The sequence below is a fragment of the Bombus pascuorum genome, chromosome 6 (assembly GCF_905332965.1).
Source record: "Bombus pascuorum chromosome 6, iyBomPasc1.1, whole genome shotgun sequence".
In the NCBI taxonomy this organism is placed as follows: Eukaryota; Metazoa; Arthropoda; class Insecta; order Hymenoptera; family Apidae; genus Bombus; species Bombus pascuorum.
The window spans coordinates 1,118,359-1,142,008 of record NC_083493.1 but is presented as its reverse complement, the minus strand read 5'-3'; the positions used below and the strand labels follow the sequence as shown (position 1 = coordinate 1,142,008).

Here is a 23,650-nt window from a genome sequence, read left to right as displayed (position 1 = left end):
GATTCGAAGACTATGGGATCGCCACGAAAGAGGCGCGTCCAATGCCGCGTAAGCTGACAGGCTTACTCTAACATCGCGTGATAGCATCGTCGAAAATATGCCGGTATCGGGAACCACCGACGATGCTTTACGAAGGAACGTGGGTGAAAGGGTGTCCTTTTGAATGTAAATCAACTTGGCGTATATCTGCTATATATTACGGGTGTATGAATGAATTTAGCAAGAGGCAATATCTTCCAGCAACGAAGAATACTGGTTATTATTGAGCGAAACCCTTGTGCGTTACATGATGCAATATCTACGCGGCAATATCGACTTCGAATCATTCGAAGAGCAAATAAATCGGTTTGTAGGTTTATGAAAATTAGTATCATCGATTATACAGTTTCTACATAGTAATTATTAACACGATTATTACCAAATATTCACTCCAAAACGGCAACGTAATAACATAAAAAAGGGAACCCCTGGTATACTAATAAACTCAAACTTCATTGTAAAACATCCCTTTCGAATCCTGTACAATATGGTTGATAGAACGGCTGAAATTAAAAATTAAGATCTATTCTATTTTTTGTCCAATCTCACAATCAACATTCGGAAGCGTACGAAACCGAACAACTACCGATCGACGATTTGAATCATAAAGCCAAGAGAGTAAAGAGTAAGCCAAGAGTAAAGAGAGGCCGTTCCACAAGATTAACCATGAATAAAGTAAATGAAAAAGGTTTTAAGTCTGGGTTCGTGGCATACCGTGCTCGCGGATACAGACATCAATGAACATCGAAACCGTCAATAACCGACATCCACCGGTGCAATCTTGATGGCAATTAAGCCGCATCACAGTGCATCATTAAATCATAAACCTTCGTCGGCCAGTTTATCCGCTGGATTTCGCTCTCCCACGCGCCAAACGGCCGTTAATTTGCCACCGAATAAAACTAAAGAGAGCCTCCGGCTGTCGGGTCTTCGTTCTCCGACCGATCTGGCCCGTGCACACCAACAAACAACCATCCTTAACTGCCCACCATGGCCTTCGATTAATGATCATTGAGTTGGCCAATTACGATCGATAATTCCACATTTTCTCTACGTACAATCGATGGTGGTCGTCGTCGATCGATCGCATTGTCCACAATCCTCGCCAAAATGCACAATCACAAGAGATAATATGATTTAAAATGTATATATGTTTTAAACTACGTTTAGTAACCTTCAAGTAATCGAGGAGCTACCCGAACATTTTATAAGACAGTTTTTAAATGCAATATACGATATAAGTCCAAATTCTTAAGTTCAAATTGAAAAGGACTTTTTTTACAGTTGAATGAAAAGATGCGGATGATTGGTCCAATGTTGATTTAATCGCGAAGCGGTACTGTATGGTTCGTTTGATGGTGAGCTTTTACTTTGTAAACTTGTTAAACGCGTTAAATCACTTCGACATCTTGTATTCTCGATTCATCCAAAAAATTTACAAGAAAGCGTATCAAAAGTGCACAATCTCAACGCTCGTTGAAAAGGCGACATTCACTGCTGTGTAGGTACTTGCATGTACGCCAGGCAGGAAGATTGAATCGTGGCGTGTCTGAGAGGTTTTTAGCGTGACGCGCGACGACGGAGAAATGTGTGCAACACGGGTGCGTTGCTGCTCTGCGTTCTTGCCCCTGGCGTGTTATAGTAGGTCGCGGCGTTAAATTTCGGACGATGATTTGTGCGCAGAATTGGTCGCGGTGCGGGCGTGCTTCGCGCGCGCAATTGCCGCGACGATGAAATATGGAATGCGTGAGGTGACCTGTTTTATGACCGGGCATCCTACTCGCGATCGACGATGAATCTTTGAAAGGATCGGTATTTTTGTCGTGAATCTATATGAAATATTCAATATAGAAAAAATTATTGAATGAGAGATTCAAAGTAATTTGTGGATGTTGTTATTTTGACCGATGGCGCAGTATATTGGCCAACGGTAATTTTGGTATTTTAGAAGCAGAAAATACGATTAAAATAATATGCCACATAACTATCCAGAAATAGCACTGAGCAACAAACTCGAAATAATTTTCTTCACAAATACTAGACATTTACAGAATTTAATATTATTAAAATAAATGTACAAATGAGTCTTTCATCGAAAATGGCTTGGTAATTGTAATCAATATAAATTGATAAATCTTAAATGTAAGTTATGCTTTATCGTGTATTCCTTGAAATAAATAATACGATTTATAAAATGGATGTAGGTTGATCCTTTGCGAATTCCTATCAGAATTGAGACATTTATTAAATCGGCATGTTTCGTCGAAAGAAGCGCCAGTCATTTCGCTCCCCTTAATGAGCGTACGTGATGGGCATATCGATAATTATTATCGATGTATCGCACACGACAATATTCAGATACGTTAATCGTTTTATACCTGTGTTAAATAGCGATTAAATGTACATTTTCCACATTGTTACACGTATTATAAGACTGATAAATGTTTAAGTTAAAATATTGTGCGTTTAAGACAAAAAATGTTTTTATGCCTTATTATTGAGAGAATTGGGGGAACGGTTAAATAATCAAATTTTTATTAAACGCAATACGCTGGTGAAGACCTTTCTAAACATGAAATATTAGAGATAGAAAATTGTTGCATCGAGTACCAGTAGCAAAAAATATACGACTCTCTTCTGACTACTCATGCAATTAAAGTATGTAACCTATGCAGTTAGCAAAACATCCGTTATTTAATACTTCACACCTTTTTGCAAACTAACGTTAAGACTTCAACATATTGAAACTAAAAAAATTCATCAAACGGTTAATGCGCTAATGAGAATCAAAGAAAAATTACATTCCGTTTTCTGAATTACCGCATTTTTTCTCACCATCGTTATTTACTACACTATGTTCATTCTAAAATATTAAGTCACAGATTTAGTCAAAACATTCCAACAAACCAGAGTAACAAATTTTACCCTCTATCGTACGAGAAATTTACGAATTCTGATGTAATAACGTACTACTTCTCAGATAAAAACAACAATTTTATTTAATTCTTGTGATGTGAATAAGTATCACTTTCCTCGATGATAGTGCTAGATAGTCAGGAAAATCGTATCGAAAGAGAATATCTGTAGTAGATAGACAATTACGAAGCAACAACACAATATCTACAGGCAAAAGCAATTAACAGCATGTTCATTACGTAACGCGTCTGCGCGAAATTGCCCCATGAACTGATAATCATTCTAAAATAGACGAATATCGTCCACTTTTGGTGATGGAGCTCTTAAATACTGAAATAAAGCGGGGTCTCTTGAAAATTATTTACTATTTTTACGAAATGCATTTAAACCCCGGGAAACAGGAAACGTTCAGATTGTAATTGGAATACCTTTCTGCCTTTTAGAATGTTGTGTAATTTGCTTGCAACATTCCATGTTATATTAAGGAAATAACGTGGAATAACGTATTTTCATCATGTTAACATGAAATGGTTCGTCCGAAGTCCCGTTCAAGCATTAATAATATCAGGCGGAATCTATCTTGTTAATAGTAATGAATAAAATTAAAGATAAGTCATATTTTATGCTTCAAATCATGCTATGCTAGAAACATGTAATGTAGCGAATTATTACACGTACAACATATGCATCTCCTCTGTGTCATGATTCTAAAAATAATATAATAACTACTCCACTTATAATATTATTCTTTCGTTGAGTACACTCGTACGACACTATTTCTTCGAATTTTATTAGCATATTTTGCTAATTCGCAAATTTTCTCATATGCTTCATGGCTTCAAAGAAAATTGAGAAATGTAAGATGGTAATTCTATTCAATATCTACATTAATTTAGCTTGTCCGTAGAGCAAACCACAGTGTTAAGGGATATCGTGTATCGCGATTTGATTTTAACACGTAAAAAGACACTTTTGTCGGACATAAAATTATTGTTAAAGGTATACGCGAAAAGGAACACACGTTAGCGACACAAGTTCGCCCACATCGCCTACCCACCTTTTATATACTTGATTTCTATTGCCAGAAAAGGCATATGCGTGGGTGTACGAAATTTCTGCGCGCTGTTACTAAGTTGTGCATAAAAAGACGCGATTAATTTCTCGTAAGAATAATTTAACGATGTAGTCGTAACACATGTGAGATCATAATGCATGTACTTACTCGTTATCGTAAATAGATGAAGCTCGCGGAAGGGCATTAATTAATTATCCGTTAAAATCCAAGTCAATGAATATTCTAATTAAAAAAGACAAAAGATCGGATAGAAACTCACCAAAACATCCTGCAGTAGTTCGTGTTCGTCGAGAAGTATTACTTTGCAATGAAGAAGACGGGGCCTACGGCTTCCGGCCGGCCGAAGTCCAGGGCAGAGCCACTCCACCACCATCTCTTCCTTCGGCAGCCCTCGTTTCCCTTGTGATTCCTTCCTGGCTTTACTCGTTCATCCGCTCATCGGTTTCGGTCATCCTGAAAGATGAGGACGACGCTGTAATCCGATCAAAACTATCGCCGTTGTAGCTCGTACACACTGATGCAGACGAACACGATCTAATCTCGACGTGTTGTCGGGGAACAAAAGACCAGAGTTGCGAGACATTTAACCCTTACGCGCTTAGTAACGCGCGTTCTTTTTTAAAAGGAACGAATAAATTTTCGATCGAATGCAGCCTCCGTGGCATCAATATTACATTCCCCTGAAATAAGTTTTCACCGTGTTAATACATAACACTCGATGACTAAATCTAACACGCTCGAGTAATCATTCATTAAATACTAACTCAGTTATAATATCATTATATGTGTAGTACCAGAATACTTGTTCAATGCTCGTTTTGTTAAAATAAGAAATATAATTAATAAACGAAATAAATTAATATCCGACGAATAATTCACTGCGATTCGGAGCGATGAATGAAGCAAACCTGAAAACGTTCGGAGTTCTTCACATGCGAGTTCAATGGGCCTAGGTTCAACGAAACCAATTAAAATTGCCCCGTACGATGAATGAATAAATGGACGAATTAACTAATGCTTTTGAACCTAAGGGAATTACGTGTCCACCGCGACAATAGAATAATGAAACACTAACGAATCGCAAAAGCGTCAAACTCGATGGCCTAACGATTCGTATGGCGGAGGTTGGTCGAAAAGAAAACTGACTCGTTGATCAATCAGTAGGAGGATATCGCTGGATCTGATCGTTAATCAGATAGATATCTATCTTATGTCTTCCATGAGATCCGTGGACGGGACACGCTTGTGCGACTAATAGAGTCGACTTCGTGAGCAACAAGAAGAAAACAAGGAAAAAAGCGAAGGAAAAAGAGTAGGAATAGAGAAAGGAGGACATGAAAGCAAGTTGAATTATCTACATCTCTGTTCGAAACGTCGTCGAAAAAGACGCGTATAAGAGTAGAATGATTGGCTCGGTGCAATTGATTTCGTGATTTATGACATCCAGACACAACCGAAGAAGATCGAAAGTTGCTGAGAGGAAGAGTTGATTTTTCGATCGCTTCGTCTCCTGCAACGTTCGATCTTTCTTTTTCTTTAAAAAGACAACTACCATCTAGAACCTAGGCGAACGTCGAGAAGTCCTTCCGCGATAACAACATAAAAAATAGATCCGATGAAAAGTCAACGAGGTGGTTCAAAGTGAGAACTGCCTCCATACCATTAAGATACATCACGCGATCGTGCTAAGCACGATAAATTATCTACAATGCAAATTTCTACGGTACACAAATCCCGAAACGGTCTGCTCCATCGACGCATTCGTTTTAAGTATATCAAGCAAATTTATGCACGCCTCTTTCCCGCGCATAATTACCGCGCTATAAACATTATTTACATAACAAGTTCAAGTAACAAATATCGTGGCGACGCGGTGTAAAATCCGTACGATGCGGAGCGGCGCAGCTGAAACAGTGCCAGCCGGTTTCAACTCGGTTAAACGCATCGAACGCCGAAATACAACTCTGAGATTCAAACATGCCGCCGATGTGTATCAGGAACATCGATCCTCCGCCAAACTAAATACTCGCGTGCTATATTGAACGTCAACTTATCAATTAAATTACTTGATAAATCAACGAAACAGAATAACGTGAATATCAATTATGCGTTTTTATACACGATCCAAACTAGCAGCACGTGAACCGACCGAGAAAATGCTCTCAATTGGAAATCCTCTCGAACACATGCCAACAGGTCTCCGATAATAATTTAGATAATTTTTTTAATCCAATGCGACAGATAGAATCCTATCCTAACAGGGAAGAGATCCAGTATGTAACGTAATTTTTTTTATGAGTTTAGTGCGATAGTGACTAACGATACTAACGCTGCGCATTATCGTTGCAGCAAAAACAGAATTTAGAAAGAATTCTTGACGCAAAAAGCAATAGCTAGAATCAGCGAATCATTTTACTGGCGAAGTTTGGACAATAATACCGAGCATAATCGATCTACTATAACTAGACGATCACAAATTTATTTTCAACGCCTCGAACCACGAGGCGCTTCCTACTCTGACTCTAAAAAATCGTAAACAGCTCGCTACTCGCCATTCGGCTACTCGTCTGTACCGTTAGCTCATAGTTCCGACGTAAGTAACATCTCGAATACGATCGCCTGACTATTCGACGCGCGCTCATCCGTGCGGTAACCCACGTGTATGTAGTATGTACACGCGCTAATACTATACGAGTGGCTGTCACTTAAAATACCTTCGCTTTGAGACCTGTTGGTATGCATCTGCACTTTGGTTGCTAGGCTGCAAAAAATTTACTAGCAAGCAAAACCTCCTGGAGCCAACGAAATCGATATGGAGATGAGAGGCGGCATTCGCTATCGCGATGCGGGTGTTCCATATTTATCGATGGAATATATTTAACTATCGATGGAAATATTAATACAAAGGCAGAAGCAGGGAACGAGTTACAGAAGTTGGCGATCGTCGTAAGACGTAGCGAGTTTAATTGTAGATATTTTAAAACGTTTGAAGTACGTAATATAAAGTGTGACGATCGTTGCATTATCATCGAGTTAAAGGAGAGTAATTCTTTTTTAATAAAAACATTGATCCAATTATAGTAAATTAGGGGAAGAGTTACGGTACTTTGAATTCTTCGAAACCTACGAGGGTTGCAGTATAACTTTATACGTTTTATATTTGTTCTGATTAGAGACTATGATTGTCAACGTAATAAAAGATTATGTGCACATATCGTTGATATTATTAAATTTCCAGTCTAATACTTTCAATACTTATATATGTAAAACTACAAAATTATATAAATTATTAAAAACTAAAGGTACGTTAAAACATTTTTCCACAACTTTTTCAATCTCGTTTAAAATCGAAACGCCTACAGCTCTCCGACACAATGCATCTCTCATGAAACCCGGTTACCAAGACATCGAAAGCACACACCATTATTGCAATTCAGCCAGAACATATTCACGATACGGTATCTCATTGTCTCAGGCTATTTATATCGCGACGCTATTCGCGTAGGTCACGGTGATGCACGGCCGAACGAACCGATTAAAAAGCGAAGGTAGCCGCTGCGCCGCGCCGCGCCGCGCCATGATGAGTGCATGTACGCCGCGAGTGCATCGTGAGTACACCGCAAAAAGGATCCAAGGGTGTATTGATAAATGCGCCGGTATATAGGCGAGGGTAAATCATCGAAGAACTTCTTTCCCGTTGGACTGGCACGTCGGTGCAATTTAAATATTTAAACTCATTAAGCCGGCGCAAAATTACGCCGCGAGACTCCGACCATTTCGCCATCCATCCAATGTATTTCAATCGCGGCGATTTACAATTGAATATTTGTCCATTCGTTTTACAATGTTCGAGTGGCTGATCTTCGATTCGAGAAAGAACGTTCGTAAACAGTAGGAGGGCTGTTTTCCTCTCTTTTCTCTTCGGTCTGCTACCTCTCTGTCCATCCCCTTCTTCGAAACTGGACTCAACTAAAAATTGCGCGTGAACGTTGACCGGCGCAGCGCGCAATATATCAACCCTTGAGAAGAATGTCCCTACGCTCGACGAATCGCTAAGAAAATTAATGGTTCGTGCTTCGCATTCTCCAGAGAAGCTTTGAATGCCGAAGGTATCCTGTCGTTTGGAAAGTAGCCTTCTAGGTTCTGGTAACGCGTTCACGCTCCCGAGTGCTATCGCACCCTCGGTGCGTTCTCCTCCTGGCTCGCGCCATCGTCTCGCCGCGATCGTCGCGGTTTTGTGAACGTGTTCACGTATTATTCATTAGCTGACGCCGTTCACCGCTGTCACGCCGCCTGATGAATTATTTTATTCGTTCGTACACGCCGCGCGTACCAGCGTCTCGATGTCGAATTCTAATCGAACACAGCTGAAATCTAGTGTCTTTCACGTACAATCAAGATAAGTTATTGTGCGTGGATTTTTGCAAAACGACCGTTGGAGCTGATGGGGTTGGGAAAGAATATTGCGAGACTTTCGAAACTCGTTGCTTGAATTTTGATCGTGTGGTAAGAATCAGGTCACTCGAGTCGATCAGACATACGAATCGACTCTGCTACTTTAACATATTAAAATTAATCCGATATCCACGTGATCATGCTGCGAATTAAACACAACAGATCACTCTGGCGTTAATGTTACACTCTCACTCGCTTCACGCAAATTATTCATACGAACATAAAGTTGATAGAAGAATAATCCTCGCGTAGCAATTAAGAAATAAATATTATTTTCTTAGCCACATCAAACTATCAAAATTCCTTCTGAAAAGCCAACCTATTAATTTGAAATGTTATCGTCGATGCCTAACCTTAATCAATCAGCCATCACTCGGTCTTAATACCTCGTTATCCAAACCGTATAGTATTTTCTCCTAACGAAATACGCCTACGTTTCTAAACGCGACTGCCTAAGACTGATATTCTCCTATATCTTTTTTTAGTAATAGATCTACGGAAATCAAGGCCAGGTGTGGTTCTGGTCGTCTATCGTTTCTCCGTGGCAACGAATGTAATTGTTTCCCGTCACGTAAAAGCAGAAACTTTCGAGCGATAGACGCCCGTGACAAGTCGCTCCGGCAGAAGGTCAAGAGACCAAGGTACACCTCGCGTCCTCGTGTCGCGGTGAAAAATGTCTGTTCAATGTGCCGAACTGTGGCGAGTGCCGTTGAACTCTGGCAAACGCGAGCTCCAATGTCTTGCTCGATGCATCGGTGAAACAGGTTTTGTATCCAGAATCCCCGAATCTGACCCGGGATAATAGAAACCGACGAAACTTAACAAATTGCCACACAGTTGACCCTTATTGCGGAATTAATTGCAGACGAGGCTGCCTTGTCAGATTAACGCGTCCGTTTTGCTATTCGACTGTGACACGATACCCTTCCAGAACAAGAAAGAGAAAAGAAAAAAAAAGAAAGAAAGAAGCTCGATTCGCTCGTTCTCCTTCTCGATTCACGAAATTCGGGCTCGACCAATGATGTTTCATCAATGGACACCACGGTCACGATTACTTTGTTCCGATGGTTGCGACGTCCTACATGCCGTGTAGTCGTTAAACGAAACAAGCTCCTTGAAACTGATGCAGTTAACCGATACGAAGCTGCAATTTCTTGTGCAAATATCGGCAGCGATAGTGAGCTGGCTTTGATTTCGTTTCTCGCTCTTCTTTATCCTTTTCAATTCGCCATTTTTATTCGGGAGAAACGGTCACTTTATGCGATTGATGATCAATACCAAATGGCGGTTAAGTAAAAAATAAAATTTAGACAAGTACATCGAGGTAACGGCGAGAACAACAAAAACAAATGGACTTGCATTATCTAATTAATCCAGTCAAGCCTACGGGACAGAGTCTTGCGTGGTAAAACGAACGAATGGAGTCGTCCTTTGACTCCTTTGACTCCTTTGAGCCTCGTTTCCGGTTTCGTCTAGCCTCATCTTCTACGAACATCGACGGAGGACGCGACTCTCTCGATCCCCCTTACTTTATTCGTACACAACTATTGGGGAAAAAGAAGCGCGCTCGTACAGCCCCATAATTGGTGCTTACAGCTAATAGCCCATTGTCTACCGTAAAGAAGCGGGAAAAATGTTTCATTTATCTGAGACGTTTTCAGAAGCAGCATTGGAAGGGACAAGAACGTCGACGATACATTTCAGAATAGAATGCGAAATGCGTTCTCGTCCCACATTAAGCATTCGTCGATCGGCTTTAAGGAGGCATTAAATTACGCCGACCATCAATTTTTCCCATTGCCCGTGCCTGGCCCTTCTATCGTTCGCTCATTGATAAGACAAAGGGAAGAAACACACCGTGACGAAGTATTAGGAATATTATCGCATCGAATACAAACGGACTCCAACTTTTCTCGTATCGATAAAGAAAGCTTAACTGCAAGAACTCGCAAACCAAATAGAAAAAAATCAAAATAATAAACGAAACGTCTGTTTAAAAAGCAGCGGTCGATATCGATATGATACGTTGAGTGTCAAGTCGAAACAAAGACGTTTTCACCATAGAAGATTACAAAGGATAGAACGAAAAAAAAAGAAAGTATGATTGGAGGTAAAGTTGGTAAGAACAGAGTTGAATGATACACACCTTGACCGCGAAACTTAGATCCCAGATCGAAGGTACGCTGTCGCCGCGTTGATCGATGCAGCACGTCCCGCTAGAAGGATCATCACACTTCCGGTGTGTCGAATCACCGCAGGGTCCATAAAACGTCTCCGTATTGACGAACGCGCGCACGAGTCACGAATTGCAGACGTACTATTTATAAGTATGTACGTTGAAAACGAAAAACTGAACAAAAACCGTGCGACGAGCGAACCCAAGCCAAGGAATCGAGCGCCGTCGGTAGTTCACTGGACGCGCGTGAACCAATCGACACGGTGCTGGTGCATGCACTGTGACATATCAGGCGGTGATTTTCGTCTGTCGGGCGAACTCGGCGAGAGCGGGAGCTCGCCACGGCTTAAACTGACCGCGCAGCGAGAATCGATGCGTAGGAAGCAAGTTGGATCGGTAATCGATGACACCAGTGGATTAGACCGCGGCTCCGAGTGTACTGTGCCGTGCTGTGTGTCAAGAGCAGAAGGAAGAATAGCAGTGGATACAACCGCGTACAGAGCGAGCAACGTCGTGCCAGGGCAGTGGCTTGGCTCGGATCAGACTGAGCCGAGTCAACCGTAGGATTCAGATGTGCCTTTACCTTGCGCGCCTTTCCTTTCCTCTACCTTTCCTTCGCCACGCGTTCCGTCTTGCTCGCGCGCTCGGACGTCTCGTGCTGTTCACTCTGTTAATCGTGATCGCGTGGACAGTGACGTAGCTCGCCACTCGGGACTCTTCCTTTGCCCGTTTCGCTCAGCCCTCTTCTTCCTCTCGTGATCGAAACTGCGGCGCGTCACGCGACTACCAAAACCTTTTCAACGCCGATTGTTACTTGGTTAAGTTGTTGCGATTATACGACCGATTCCACTGGCAGCCAGACTAAATCGACAACACAAATTTTTCACCGGACCTGTTGCCAGAATCAGATAGTTTCGAAATAAATCATAATTGCCAGATAGGTGGAAGAATTGTTGCCAATGCAAATCGATATTCATATAGACACTCATTATTGTACTATACATTATTGTACTAGTTCGTTCATCATGTTGTTGTTTATGCTATTATACTATTTATTATACTATTATATTCTTACTAGTTACTATTATATTCTTACTAGTTCTAATTTGAAAATTATGAAATCGCCTGTTTCTAAGAAATTATTCGAATGCTACATTGTCTTGTATACCGAATAAAATACTACTTTGAAATAGCTGTTTATTCTTTTAAATGACTACTGATTTATTTCCTATGTATGTACCACGAAAGCATGATCTGTGCGTAGTTTAGGAAATGTATCATCTTCGCACTAAGTAAAGGATCTTTAAAAATGGTAATAATTAAATCATCAATCATTAATTTTCTGTCATTCTATAGAATTTAAAATACATTAAAATTCTAATAAAATGAAAATTTACATGTGATTTGAAAGTTACACGTAATTGAAAAATAAAGACAGCGTTTGTTTCAATGGAAAAAGATAACCGTTTATTAGCAAAAAAACTGTAACTAACTTTTCACGTAACTAAAAACGAGCCCGTTTACTCTCGTGTACTCGAGAAAAACGATACGGCACTGCGTGTAAGCACAGCATAGCGAAGCGTCTGTCCCTTTCTCAACCGCTACTCACCTTCCTCTGTTGAGGATCTCGGCCTCGTGCCCATCATTCTTCCTAATACTTTGGTACACGCCGCAGAGAAAGGAAGCCCCGTAAAAAGGTGCTGCTCCATAATGCCCATGCAATCGGGTTGACTTCCTAAAAATAAAAGGAAATACGCGACACCTGAATTAAAAGAACGAGAAGAAAAGGAAGAAAAAAGAGGTAAAACAGAAGAAAGGTTCCTTCAGAATAATCTCTGTTGAAAACTTTACCACTTTTCAAAATGGTATGCCACGACGCTGTTCCGAGAAGATTTTTTATTCTCGAATTAACATTTATCAAACTGGATAGAGAAACTGAACAATTTATTTGCCAGGGAATGATAAAATAAATTGACGCGAGAGCGTCCTATTTAAAACAGGTGTTACAGGTGCATGTTTCGTGGAATAACCGTAGAGCGTTTTCAAACGATTCCGGTGCTTCTCCTCCAGATCTTATCATGAATTAATATGTATTTCGAACATTCCAAATAACGAATTAAAATATTTATGCATTCACCTACAACAAATATGCAATATCGTATTAGATAAACACCGGAATATTGTGGTTAATACTAAATATAATAAAAATATTATTACTTCACTGATTAAAACGTCTTCGTAGGTCTATATAAAATTCAATAAAATCAAAACGATTTTAAACTGATTGTATCAAATAGAAAGAAAATATCAATTACCTTATCATTCTTCTAGTTAATGATATTATATTGCGCATAATGATTTGGAATTGCTCGCACAAGAACTGCTCTGAAATGTTTCTCACGAAAAAAGTGTCAAATTCAGTCGTTAATACTGCACTCTTTAGATATATTAAAGAACTAAAAAGCGAGTTTGTCGATAAGAAAAGTCGCTCGATAAATGTATATGCTTTCCTGTGATAACATTGTAACATTATTGATTGAATTAGCAAACTATTTTTATTGACGTCAGAACAAAATAAAAGGAGACAGTATATCGTAAATATCAATAATAATTTCAATAGATCAGATTTTATACCACCATATGGTACACTATTATTTAAGCTCAAAAGGTCCCGAGAAATCTAGTAATTTTTTACGTAACGTTGCCGACAATGCTAGCAACTAAACTTGTATGTTTTGCGAAGGTTACTACGTGCGAGGTTCCTGTTAGTTCATGTTTTGATATTTTTATGCCGTTAAGTAATGTAGTTTTGTCAAAATATGCAGTGCATATAAGTTCGAAAAACAGTGTTCATATAGTCCTTAAAAAGTACACTCAAGGATAAGTGACGACGTGTAAAATGGCGTGGTTCGGTGACGGACTGCCTAGCTTGTCGAATTTAAAGGGACAGTTAACAAGCTTTACAAAGGAAGTCTTATCGGAGGGTATAGTAGAGGAAATAGGTACGTACAATCATCTGTAAATCATGTAATCAATGTAAATCATAACCTAGTATCACGTAACGTCAATTACTGACGACTGTCAATGTAAGAGTTTATTTTATCGAGTGAGTGCGTGACGTAATGGCGGGAAATTCAAATCGTAAAGATATAAAATGACGAATATAACTATTTATAATTTCATCGTTTACAAATAATATTATAAACTTTTTGCATAGACGAACGATCGAAAGCATTAAAGGAAGCGAACGAAAGATGCGTTGAATTGCAAGAAATACTCAACTCGAAAGACGCTGAAGTAAGTATAATTTTGGTTTTTAAATTGTTGATTAATAATTCATTAATTTATTAATATGTATTTTTAACTGTCTTAGCTTTGCATAAGAATGTCATTGAAAATATCGTTATACGGAATATACATATACATAATGTCCTGCAATATGTAATATTCAATAGGCAATGTTTTGAAAATGGTAATACTTTAAATGTAAAAAATTGTCTTGAGTGTATTTATTTTTGTATTTTACTAAGTTTTCATATTTTCACGGCATCTCTAACATTGTACTAATTTTGATTCTACTAATCGATCGCATAACATACTTTATTGCAAATTCTTTACATATAAGCAGATGTTGACTACTTCGATAAGGACACAGTTACCTTGCAGTTGGAATTATTTTAACAGATGTTGCTTTCCATATTAAACGGGATTGAGTACTATGTAAACACGTTTACCTTATCTCATATGACACCAAACCCGAATCCTTTCAATTCTCAACAAGGAGAGATAGGAAGCTGTCCTTTATTACATAAGCTATCAATCATACTTTTCACGTAATAAAGCGATACCATTATAATATATTTTAGAGCATTAAAAAAAAAAAAAAAAAAATAATGACATTGTTTCTTACCAATCTTTCAAAAGAAGAAAAATATCATTCGATTTCATGACATTTTACACCTTAAATTCCCGTCTTTCTCGTTAAAAACTCATCTAGGAAAGAGCTTAAATATTCCATTTTCCTGGGTATTGTAGCATTGCTTTCATAAAATATTACATGTTCGACCTTCGAACAGCAATCGTTCTATTGTGCAAAAATAGTTTCATCAGGGGAGGGATGGCGAAGGGGGGCAGTGGGGTCATTGAAGTCTGCACGGTCACGTCGTTCCGGTCTGTTATCGCGGACAATTTGTGGAAGCATAAGGGACCGAAAGCGTGCATCACGTTTGTTCATGCTTTTGTGGTAAGCTTCAGGACGGTACCCTCTGTTGTTCTAGGAACCGATAGATAGCGATATCAAAGCCTTTGGCTCTGCATTAACAATACTCGCGTCCTATGCCCTCTGCCTTCTTTGGAAATACCTATATATATAACGTTGCAATGTTAACGCACCGATTGACTTTTACGTCATACCTCGGAGATACCGTGTATTTGCCACGAAACGCAACTATTCGTAAATTGATCGCGCAACTATATGTATATGTGTGTACATATGTACATATATAGGTGGGAAGAGTTTTGGAGAGGGTGAAATTTATACGATAAAATGAATTGACTAATTAATCATGCGAAGACAGGAGGGAAAGATAAAGAATTTGGGTAGCGAAGAGCAGGGTTTTATTTTTTTGTGTACAGAGCGAATTACATGGAAAACAAGGCAAATTTTTAATGTAATTTTAATTAGAGATTTATAATTTACGAAAGCTTATAATAAATAATAGCAATTGTATTAATCTTCTATTAATAATCATGTTTTGTCTTATTGAATCATTATGTGTTTTAGATAGTCGTTCTTTAATTTTGTAAATCATTACACTCGTTATCACGTATGATCATAGAAAATGAAGTTATATTTTACATCAAAATTGTACGTAACTATTATGGTAGTGCAGGCGTATAAAACTGTTGAAACTCTGAAGCATCTGTTAATCGCGTTATCAACCTGCTGGAATCGTAATATCGTTTTCCAATATTAACGTTCGATATCCGAGCCGTGTTCCTAGAATATAAACTACATGGTTTAGGGAGTGTCTTTGATCGAATACGGTGGTAATTATAAAGGTCGATCGCGTATTCTTTATTGGTTTTTTCGTTCAATTTGTTTTATAAAACTTCATATCGAAACGTTTTAATAATAATTTCGTTAAATTCTTCCTCGAAACTTTATATTAAAGCTGTTCCATATTAACTCACTTGCTAGATATGTTTACAGTAGATTATATAACTTTGATAAATTTGTTGTATCTTTCTTCTAAATTAACTCACTTACTAGATATGTTTACAGTAGATTATATAACTTCGATAAATTTGTTGCATTTTTCTTTTAAATTAACAATTCTATTGAAATTTGAATAAAAGATGTACTTGTAGATAACAAATTTGACATTAAACTCTATATATATGAGAACCCTTAGAAAATATTAATAAATAGACATTATTATTCCGTTGTAATCACCAAAATCTCTAAATATCACAAAATTCATTTTTCCTTGCATATTTTTCTCTGAAGCAGGCTTATCAAATTATCGTTATTTTTCATAAAATATTTCTTCGTCGAAACCTATGCTTACAGGTCTAGAAACTATCGATAACAATAATGATAAAAAGATATGTAACCATGTAAGCGCATTACTTGTGGTCGATTTAGAACGTTTCAAATCGTTTCACTTTCGTTGCTCCCAGCTTTCGTAGTAAGATTATGAACCGTATAGGTGAAATAACGTTTGAAGAAGGGGTTTGGTGGTGGTTATCGCAGCGCAAACCTGAGATAAGGAAGGCAAACAGAAACGCGCATCGTACGGTTCGTATACCCACGGCGTACCACCGGACTTCCTTCTGATTATGGTTACCAATATTTAAGTCCGTAGCATGATTACCACGTTTCCCATGTCAACTGTCTTTTTTTTCCTCCATTTTTTTTTTCGCTCCCCTTCGCTCCCAGGTTAGGAGATACCGATTTTTCGTTGCTGCTTCAACAAAATCACCGAGTTTCAGAAATAAATACTTCTGACGCCATTATAGCTATCGAACACGTCACGAATAATCTTCGAACTCGTTTCTCAAAATTTCAACATTATCATTTTTTTATTGTTAGATTACGATGAAAATCCGTTCTAACTTGGATAGTTTGTGGTACTTTACTAATTAAGCTTAGAAATTCATTTTCAGAGTATCGAGTATTCTTTAATCAAGAAACAATCCAGGGTATCTTGAGTTTATCGCGTTCCGATATCAATACATAATCTGCGCCAAGAATGTGACTCGATATACATATATATGTAATTAGGCAGCAAATAATTTCAGCGATTATGATTATGTTTAATTCTCTATGCTAGGAGTATTAAAATACTACTAAAGACTACTTATCTCATTTTGCATAGATTTCGCTACTACGGCGGCAGAACTGTGAACTCCAGAAGGCTGTCGTCGAATTAAACGCAAAACCAAAGGATTCGGTGAGTTTCTGAAATCTTAATTTTTTACTAATACTGTTATACAAGGTTATACGAGAAACTCCGTTAGGAATGTGGACACGTTTTAACCGAAAACTTCGAATAATATTGTCTTCTTTTATACAAACTTGCATATTCAACGCTAGGACAGTCGCAGAATTTTATATGCATTCATGACTCAGTAATAACACGTTGTTAGTTTAGTTTAAAAAGTAGAATATAATAAGGTTGAACGCTAAGCAATAACGTTAATTAAGTATCCAGTATCCATAGGTAATTGTGTTCGTATAAGTTACCAGAAAAATCAGTTTCGTTATTAATTGGTACAGTTGAACATACATGGCCACGAACTTTCATTCGTTGTAATTAGTCGGTCTTGATCGGTTCGCTTTCGTTGCTGTTACCGTTGCCAGTGCCGTTGTCACTGCCGTTGCTGTTGCCGTGCACGCTGTGTAATGCTGAGTAGCAGCTGATGAGGCAGATACAAAACTGCTAAACACTGTTTCTTCTTCGCATTTCATTTGTACGTCTCGCGCTCTTCTACTCCACTCAACGCTTCCAGACGCGTCGTCGGTAATATACGACGCTTAAAACTTCGCTAAGTATGTACATACTTGTATTGGCTTACAAATTCTCTTCGCACTCTGAAATATATATTCTTCTATCTCGTGTTACTTTTTTTTCTTTGACTTGTGTGCCACTTTTACGGGATTTTAATGCCATTTATTTGAAATAAGTTATCTATTTTCTGAAATAGCTTTTATCTTTAATTAGTATTTATAGAAGCTACTTCCAGATAATTGCAAACTTCACTAACGTCTAAATTAATGATTCAACTTGTACGCTTATCTCTGTTCGCTAGGGAATTTGGCTCTATTCTACTTTGTCGTAAAAATCAATAACGAAATATGCATATGCTAATAACATAAAAAAGTGCAAAGAAAAGTTAAACAGTCTTTTTTTGAACTTGATACTTGTTAAGAGTAGCTGAAGTCAATACGTAATTAATTACGCGGCGAAAAGGTTAACGTTAGGAATATCCAAGTTTTTGGAGAAATCTGCTATTATATACATTTTTTATGCAGAAGAAAATATACGTGTTTAATTCAGATCAAATAGTTATATGTAATGAAAATAATTATCGCTAATTGTCGCTAATTCAGCAATGTATCATTCTGATGCAAGTGACGTTTCTAGCGTTAACTCTTCTGCTGCGGTATTCTTGGAACTAAAAGCGTTCTTGGTATACAAACCGAGACAGCTTTCGTTGTATGTAACACGAAAGAAATATAAGTATAAATAATGATACATATTTAAATATGTACTTTGTACAGTCTGATGCGATAGATGTATAAGAATAACACTGACTTCGTATTTCAAAGAACGCATACGTATATTGTAGCAAATTTTCATTACAACCTAATATGTAGGTAGTTAGAAGACTAATAAATAAACGAAAAATTTCTGATTCTAATATTTTGTCTTTCTTATTATATTTACATTTTTAAACAGGAAAGAATACAATCATTGGACAATTTTTAACAATTCTGTTGACTTATTCTACATATACAATTAATATTAAATCAATGGCACTTAATAGCATTACCGTAGTTACAATAAACTTTCTTAATTCGCTGTCTCGTAAAACAAGCATAAAACACTGAAAGAAGCATTTCACGCATTTGAAAATTATTCAGCGTCCCATCTATCAATGGAATAGCAGGCGGTACGCGAGTTCCGTTTACAAATGTATTCCTGAATAATATTCATTAGCTTCCTGGTGCGACGTTCTTTTACCATAACCAACGTAACAACAAAAATTGCGTCGCAATAGGTAAAGCAATTTCACGTGGTTTTCACGCAGCTGTTGGGCGCGTACCATTTCATTCTGAGCTCACGAGCAACCTGAGTTCCCTGAACCCACCGACAACCATGTATGCAGAAACGACCGTGTAAGTACAAACGCGTCTCTCTCGAGTGTTACACGCCTCGACAAAATGGAAATGAAAAAGGAGAAACATGGAAATGGAAACCATCTGGACAATGAACGTATCGTAAAGAATCAGTTGCACGATCGACGAAGCACGTACCCTGCTTCGACTCGTAACTTTTACCCTGTTAACATTCGAAAGACGATAACTCATTGTTAGGTCATCGCAATAATAATCCGCGATCGAGTGTCATTAAATTGCTTGCCACGGTGCGTTATTAAGTTTCGAAAGTGACGCAAGCGTTTAGACGCGAATGTAACGCGCCGTTGTGCAACCTGAATGAAGAGCAACACCCATTTGCTACCGCTTCCCGCCCAATTCGAGGTTATTTTTTCCGTGTGCCATTTTCACCATCGTAATTCGAACGATTGAAAAACGAGAAGATTGCAGTTTGGTACACGAACATGGAAGGGTTTACAAAAGCTAGCGTTTTTATTTCTTTGTCCAAGGGAGACTCTGTTGGCATCGAAAGTATTACTCCCATTGCTTAAGACATTAAGGATTAAATATTTCTTAAAAGAAATAACGATAAAGAAATATCGAACGAATCTTTATAATCCCTTTTCACAACCGCAGTGTTAAAAGACTATATTCAACTATGCAAATTGATTGACAGAGGGTTGCAAATGAATGGCTTAATGAGTCAGTAGAGTATTTTCCTTGAATCTAATGCAATCAAGAAGCAATTTGACATTGTTTATCATATGGCTAAATTATAGTATATAAATATTTAAAAAGACTATCGAGACCCAGAATTTCCGCATTTTCAACTAATGGTCAATTTGTATGTTTTTATTAACTAATGTAAGGATAATTTAGTCTGTTTAACTGCTCTTTGATGTCGTAAAATTATTTGAAAAAGCAATCTCACGTCTGCCATCGCAAAAACTGCAGTCCTTAATTACAGTATCTTAGCATAATAGATATTCCGTTCCTATGTTTAATTGGCTAAACCACTTTTTATGCTAGATTATTTTCTTATAACCAGTAGCTCGTAAAATTATATATAACTTGAAGATTTTATACAAGTGAACGAAAATACATAGTATAAAGGTAAAAAATACATGTATCTAATTTTTATCTTAAGCATGCTACATCGTTTTATTGAAAGAAATATTTACTCTTGTCAAAGGAAACGATAAAATTACGCGTTAAGGCGTGCATATACATTTTAGGACAAAACAAATTAAACGAATGATTCTTTAAGTTTAATTAGTTGTCGGAGTAGGTAGTTTATTAAATTCGTATTAACTAGAAAGATACATTGTTCGGATTATCCGAGAGGATAAATTATTCCGTACTAAAACAGTTACGTAACTTCGCGAATCAAGAAAGCAATTTCAAAATTAAACACGAGACGGTCTAATCTTCTTTCTCGCTAATAACCGATCCGATTAAAAATGATAGAAAACAAAATAGAAAATGAAAAAAGGATACAAAAATTATTGAGTGTTTATCGAAGTTGGCAGTATCAAGATATAAAGAATAAAAAATGTCGTAGAAGGAGATGGCTGAAAAGGCCACTTCGATATTGCACTGTTTCAGTACCACGGCAAGAACGTTCGCTAGGAATGCGAGATAAGCTCGATAACCATAGCCTCGCACTTTATTTCATATCTTGGACCAACAAAGGATTGGTCTTAAACCTCTCTCTGTTCATCCTCATCATCGTTGTGAGCACTGTTCAAAAAGAAACGTTTCATTCTGTTCTACATTTTTCTTATTGTCGTACCATTTTAAATTCGTGCCTAGCGGCTATTCGAATTAAAATTAGTCGTTCTACACGATCGCGATGGGGTCGGGCACGTGTGGCTTCAATGCGACCGATCACAAGACATTGTGCCACTCACGAGCACCGGATGTAGCCGGTGACCTCCGCCACTTCGGCTTTTAATAACTAATCAGATGCTGAAGCATCGTGCTGTTTCCATCAGAGCGATCGCGTAAGAACTTGCGATTAAGCAAGATAAAATTCGTCGCAGTGAGTCATTCCTCACCGACAATGGTTCGCGACACATAAGTGGTCGACGCATCATTTTTAATCGTCGCGGTTAATGCATCGTAAATTACTTAATGCTAAGTTTATTTATAGTATGATACGAATTGTGCCCGTTTTCTATGTATGCTGAAGGAATTAAAAACGTGACCCTGTATCCGTATAAGTATGTGCAGGTGAAACATGTTACGCGCAGATACGGCCTCTTGAAGATGAATAAAATGCTGCGTTGATAGTTATTAATACAACTATAAGCTTAATTTGTTATCTGTGAGACAGTTTATCGTATTCGCGTTCGTACTGGCTAAATACATATTAACTTAATAAGAGCACGTTAATTGTCGTTCCATAATGCCATTTGAACTTGCATTTAGCACTTATGTGTTTTCAAACGTAGCTCGATAAATGACCGACCTCGTTCTATAACATCTTTACGAAATAGAAATAAGCGTTATCGAATTGGTCGTTGGAAAAGGCACGGTTAGTTTTGCTGCGTAAGTGTTTCGATAAAAAACGTGTAGATTTGATGGGAGTAAATTCCTGTGATATTTAAAACATCGTAAAATGATTGATTCTGGAAAAATAATAAACTTCGATACACGAAGATAAATAACCTTCCATAAAACTGATTGGAAACTTGAAAGAGCGAGTCGAAAAACTTTGATCTATCTCGCTTTTCTCGTAATTAATTCGAATGAGTTAAACGTTTTATCTTTTGACGAAAAAAAGGAAACGCATCGATCCGATCTAACCAGCGTGTGCCAGCGTTAATGGTTCGTTTTCGTTGATAACGCATCAGAGCATGATAGGCTGAATAACGGGGGTGCTTAGTCTCCGGGGGTGATAGTGTCTATGACTACCCTCCACGAATGGCTATAAATGTAGGTCGAGCGAGCTTTCACTTCGCTTACGTGTCTATCGCTACTCTGTTCGTCTAATTAAGAATTTCGCCAAAAGGTCAGTAGAACAAACCCTTAAATGTTATTTTTATTCGTTAATATTAGAACCACCGCCCCACGCTATCTCTTTGAACGCCACTTTAGTTGATAGCTTTTAATAATACGACCGCCATGAAATTTCAATCGAGAACAAAGTACTATTTACGAAACAGTATCGCTTCTTTTATTCCTTTATTCGAATAGTCGGTAGTACACGATTGAAAATTTCAATAAATCAAACAAAATGGATTAAGTTTGCTTTAATAGAGGCTGCTTCGCTTGCGAGGATATCGACTATCGGCATTATGTCGATAAAATTCGAAGAAAATCTGATAAAGTATGTTGCGAAACATTCGCTGTAATTGTGCCGAGATAGTGGAAAATAAACTGTTAACTAAATCCATCTGAAATCTAATTGTGCGTTAGGTCTAACAAACTAATAACTATGCTCAAGTATAAATGTTTTCCACCATTTTTGGAATCAAATTCCAACATATTCTACAACATATATGTATCTGTATATGAAATTAATATTTCAATAGCTTCAATGCGATCTATTCGTTAGATATAGCTTTTGTTATCACCAACCTCCTCTTTATTTCCAAATACAATGATATCGATCGCTGTTCTCAAAGTTATCAAAAAATCTTAAGACGCTTTTTAATGATAAACGTGGACAAACGTGGACGAACGTGGACAAACGTGGACAAACGTGGACAAAAGTGTTTTATCACGAATGACGTACCAGGTTAGTTTCCAGTCGGCGAAACAGTACTCTTACGGTGAAAAAGGAAATTCCTCGTAGGTGGGCTGGTACCCACAAAAAGACGACGCTGACTGTGATGCCAGTGGGGGAAGAAGCTGAAGAGGGCAATCCCGTGATTATCATAATGTCACCGGTAATGTACCTTTTCCACTCTGGTTTCCTTCAGCTGCGCCCGCAGCACCCGTTCACATAGGGGCCGATAAAAATGTCCTGTCGTTAACAGTGACGCGTTATACATTCGTACACAAACATATCCCAACGGAAAAGGTGGTAGCCTGGCCTAATTACATTATTCATGACGATGTCTGCGGTGTTCTTTCGTCTGAACGACACATTTTGCCCGACAGAGGAAACTTTTTTTTAAATGAATCTTTATGCGCTCTGGAAAGTGCGGATTCGCGACGTGAAAACATTCCGTTACTTCTAGCAAAGTACGGTTTACAAGATTTTTACCTTTCAACTGGTCACTTCTTTTCGCTTCCTTCATTGCAAAGGGATAATGCTAACAAATCGAAGCAATATTCATAGGCATATCATAAATCGTAGAAAATTTAAATGTTTGGTTTGCAACGCGTTGTCTAAAGTGAAGGTAGTACAAGATTCGGTATGGTTTCTTTTTCCACGTTATAAATTTTTTCTTGTGAGTGTAACGATTTATGGTGAATACATAGAATGCAGAAGTTTCATTCAAAATGGTAATAGTGTGTATTCATTGTGAATTTCATCTCGTGGAAGGACATCTTCGTGCAATTTGTTCCTTTAGAAGGATTGTATCCTCGTCTGAACGTTTTGTACCTTGTAATGCAGACTACATTTATCACAAGGTATGATTTGTATCATCGTAAT

At 37.9% G+C, this 23,650-nt stretch overlaps 2 protein-coding genes and 1 long non-coding RNA gene across 8 annotated transcripts in view; 1 reads left to right on the top strand and 2 right to left on the bottom strand.

Annotated features, from left to right (window-relative positions):
- LOC132908129 (band 4.1-like protein 4A) overlaps positions 1–13,082 on the bottom strand; it is a 62,860-nt gene extending 49,778 nt beyond the window's left edge. For 2 of the 6 annotated variants that reach the window (XR_009658316.1, XM_060961807.1), the window contains exons 1-2: positions 10,632–11,227; positions 4,290–4,483 (exon numbers count right to left, since the gene is read on the bottom strand). Coding sequence is in view for 5 of the 6 variants with exons in the window: in XM_060961807.1 (XP_060817790.1) it covers positions 4,290–4,403 (114 nt within the window). In the remaining variant the exon portion in view is untranslated. The other 4 variants (XM_060961803.1, XM_060961806.1, XM_060961804.1 and 1 more) reach the window with 3 other exon arrangements.
- The window catches only part of LOC132908351 (uncharacterized), a 235,262-nt gene that overhangs the window by 88,659 nt on the left and 122,953 nt on the right, over positions 1–23,650 (bottom strand). The window lies entirely within an intron of this gene.
- Positions 13,379–23,650, top strand: part of LOC132908128 (thyroid receptor-interacting protein 11-like) — a 44,078-nt gene continuing 33,806 nt past the window's right edge. The window contains exons 1-3 of the mRNA XM_060961799.1: positions 13,379–13,663; positions 13,879–13,958; positions 17,042–17,116. Coding sequence (XP_060817782.1) covers positions 13,561–13,663; positions 13,879–13,958; positions 17,042–17,116 — 258 coding nt within the window. The 5' untranslated portion in view covers positions 13,379–13,560. The remainder of the gene's footprint in view (positions 13,664–13,878; positions 13,959–17,041; positions 17,117–23,650) is intronic.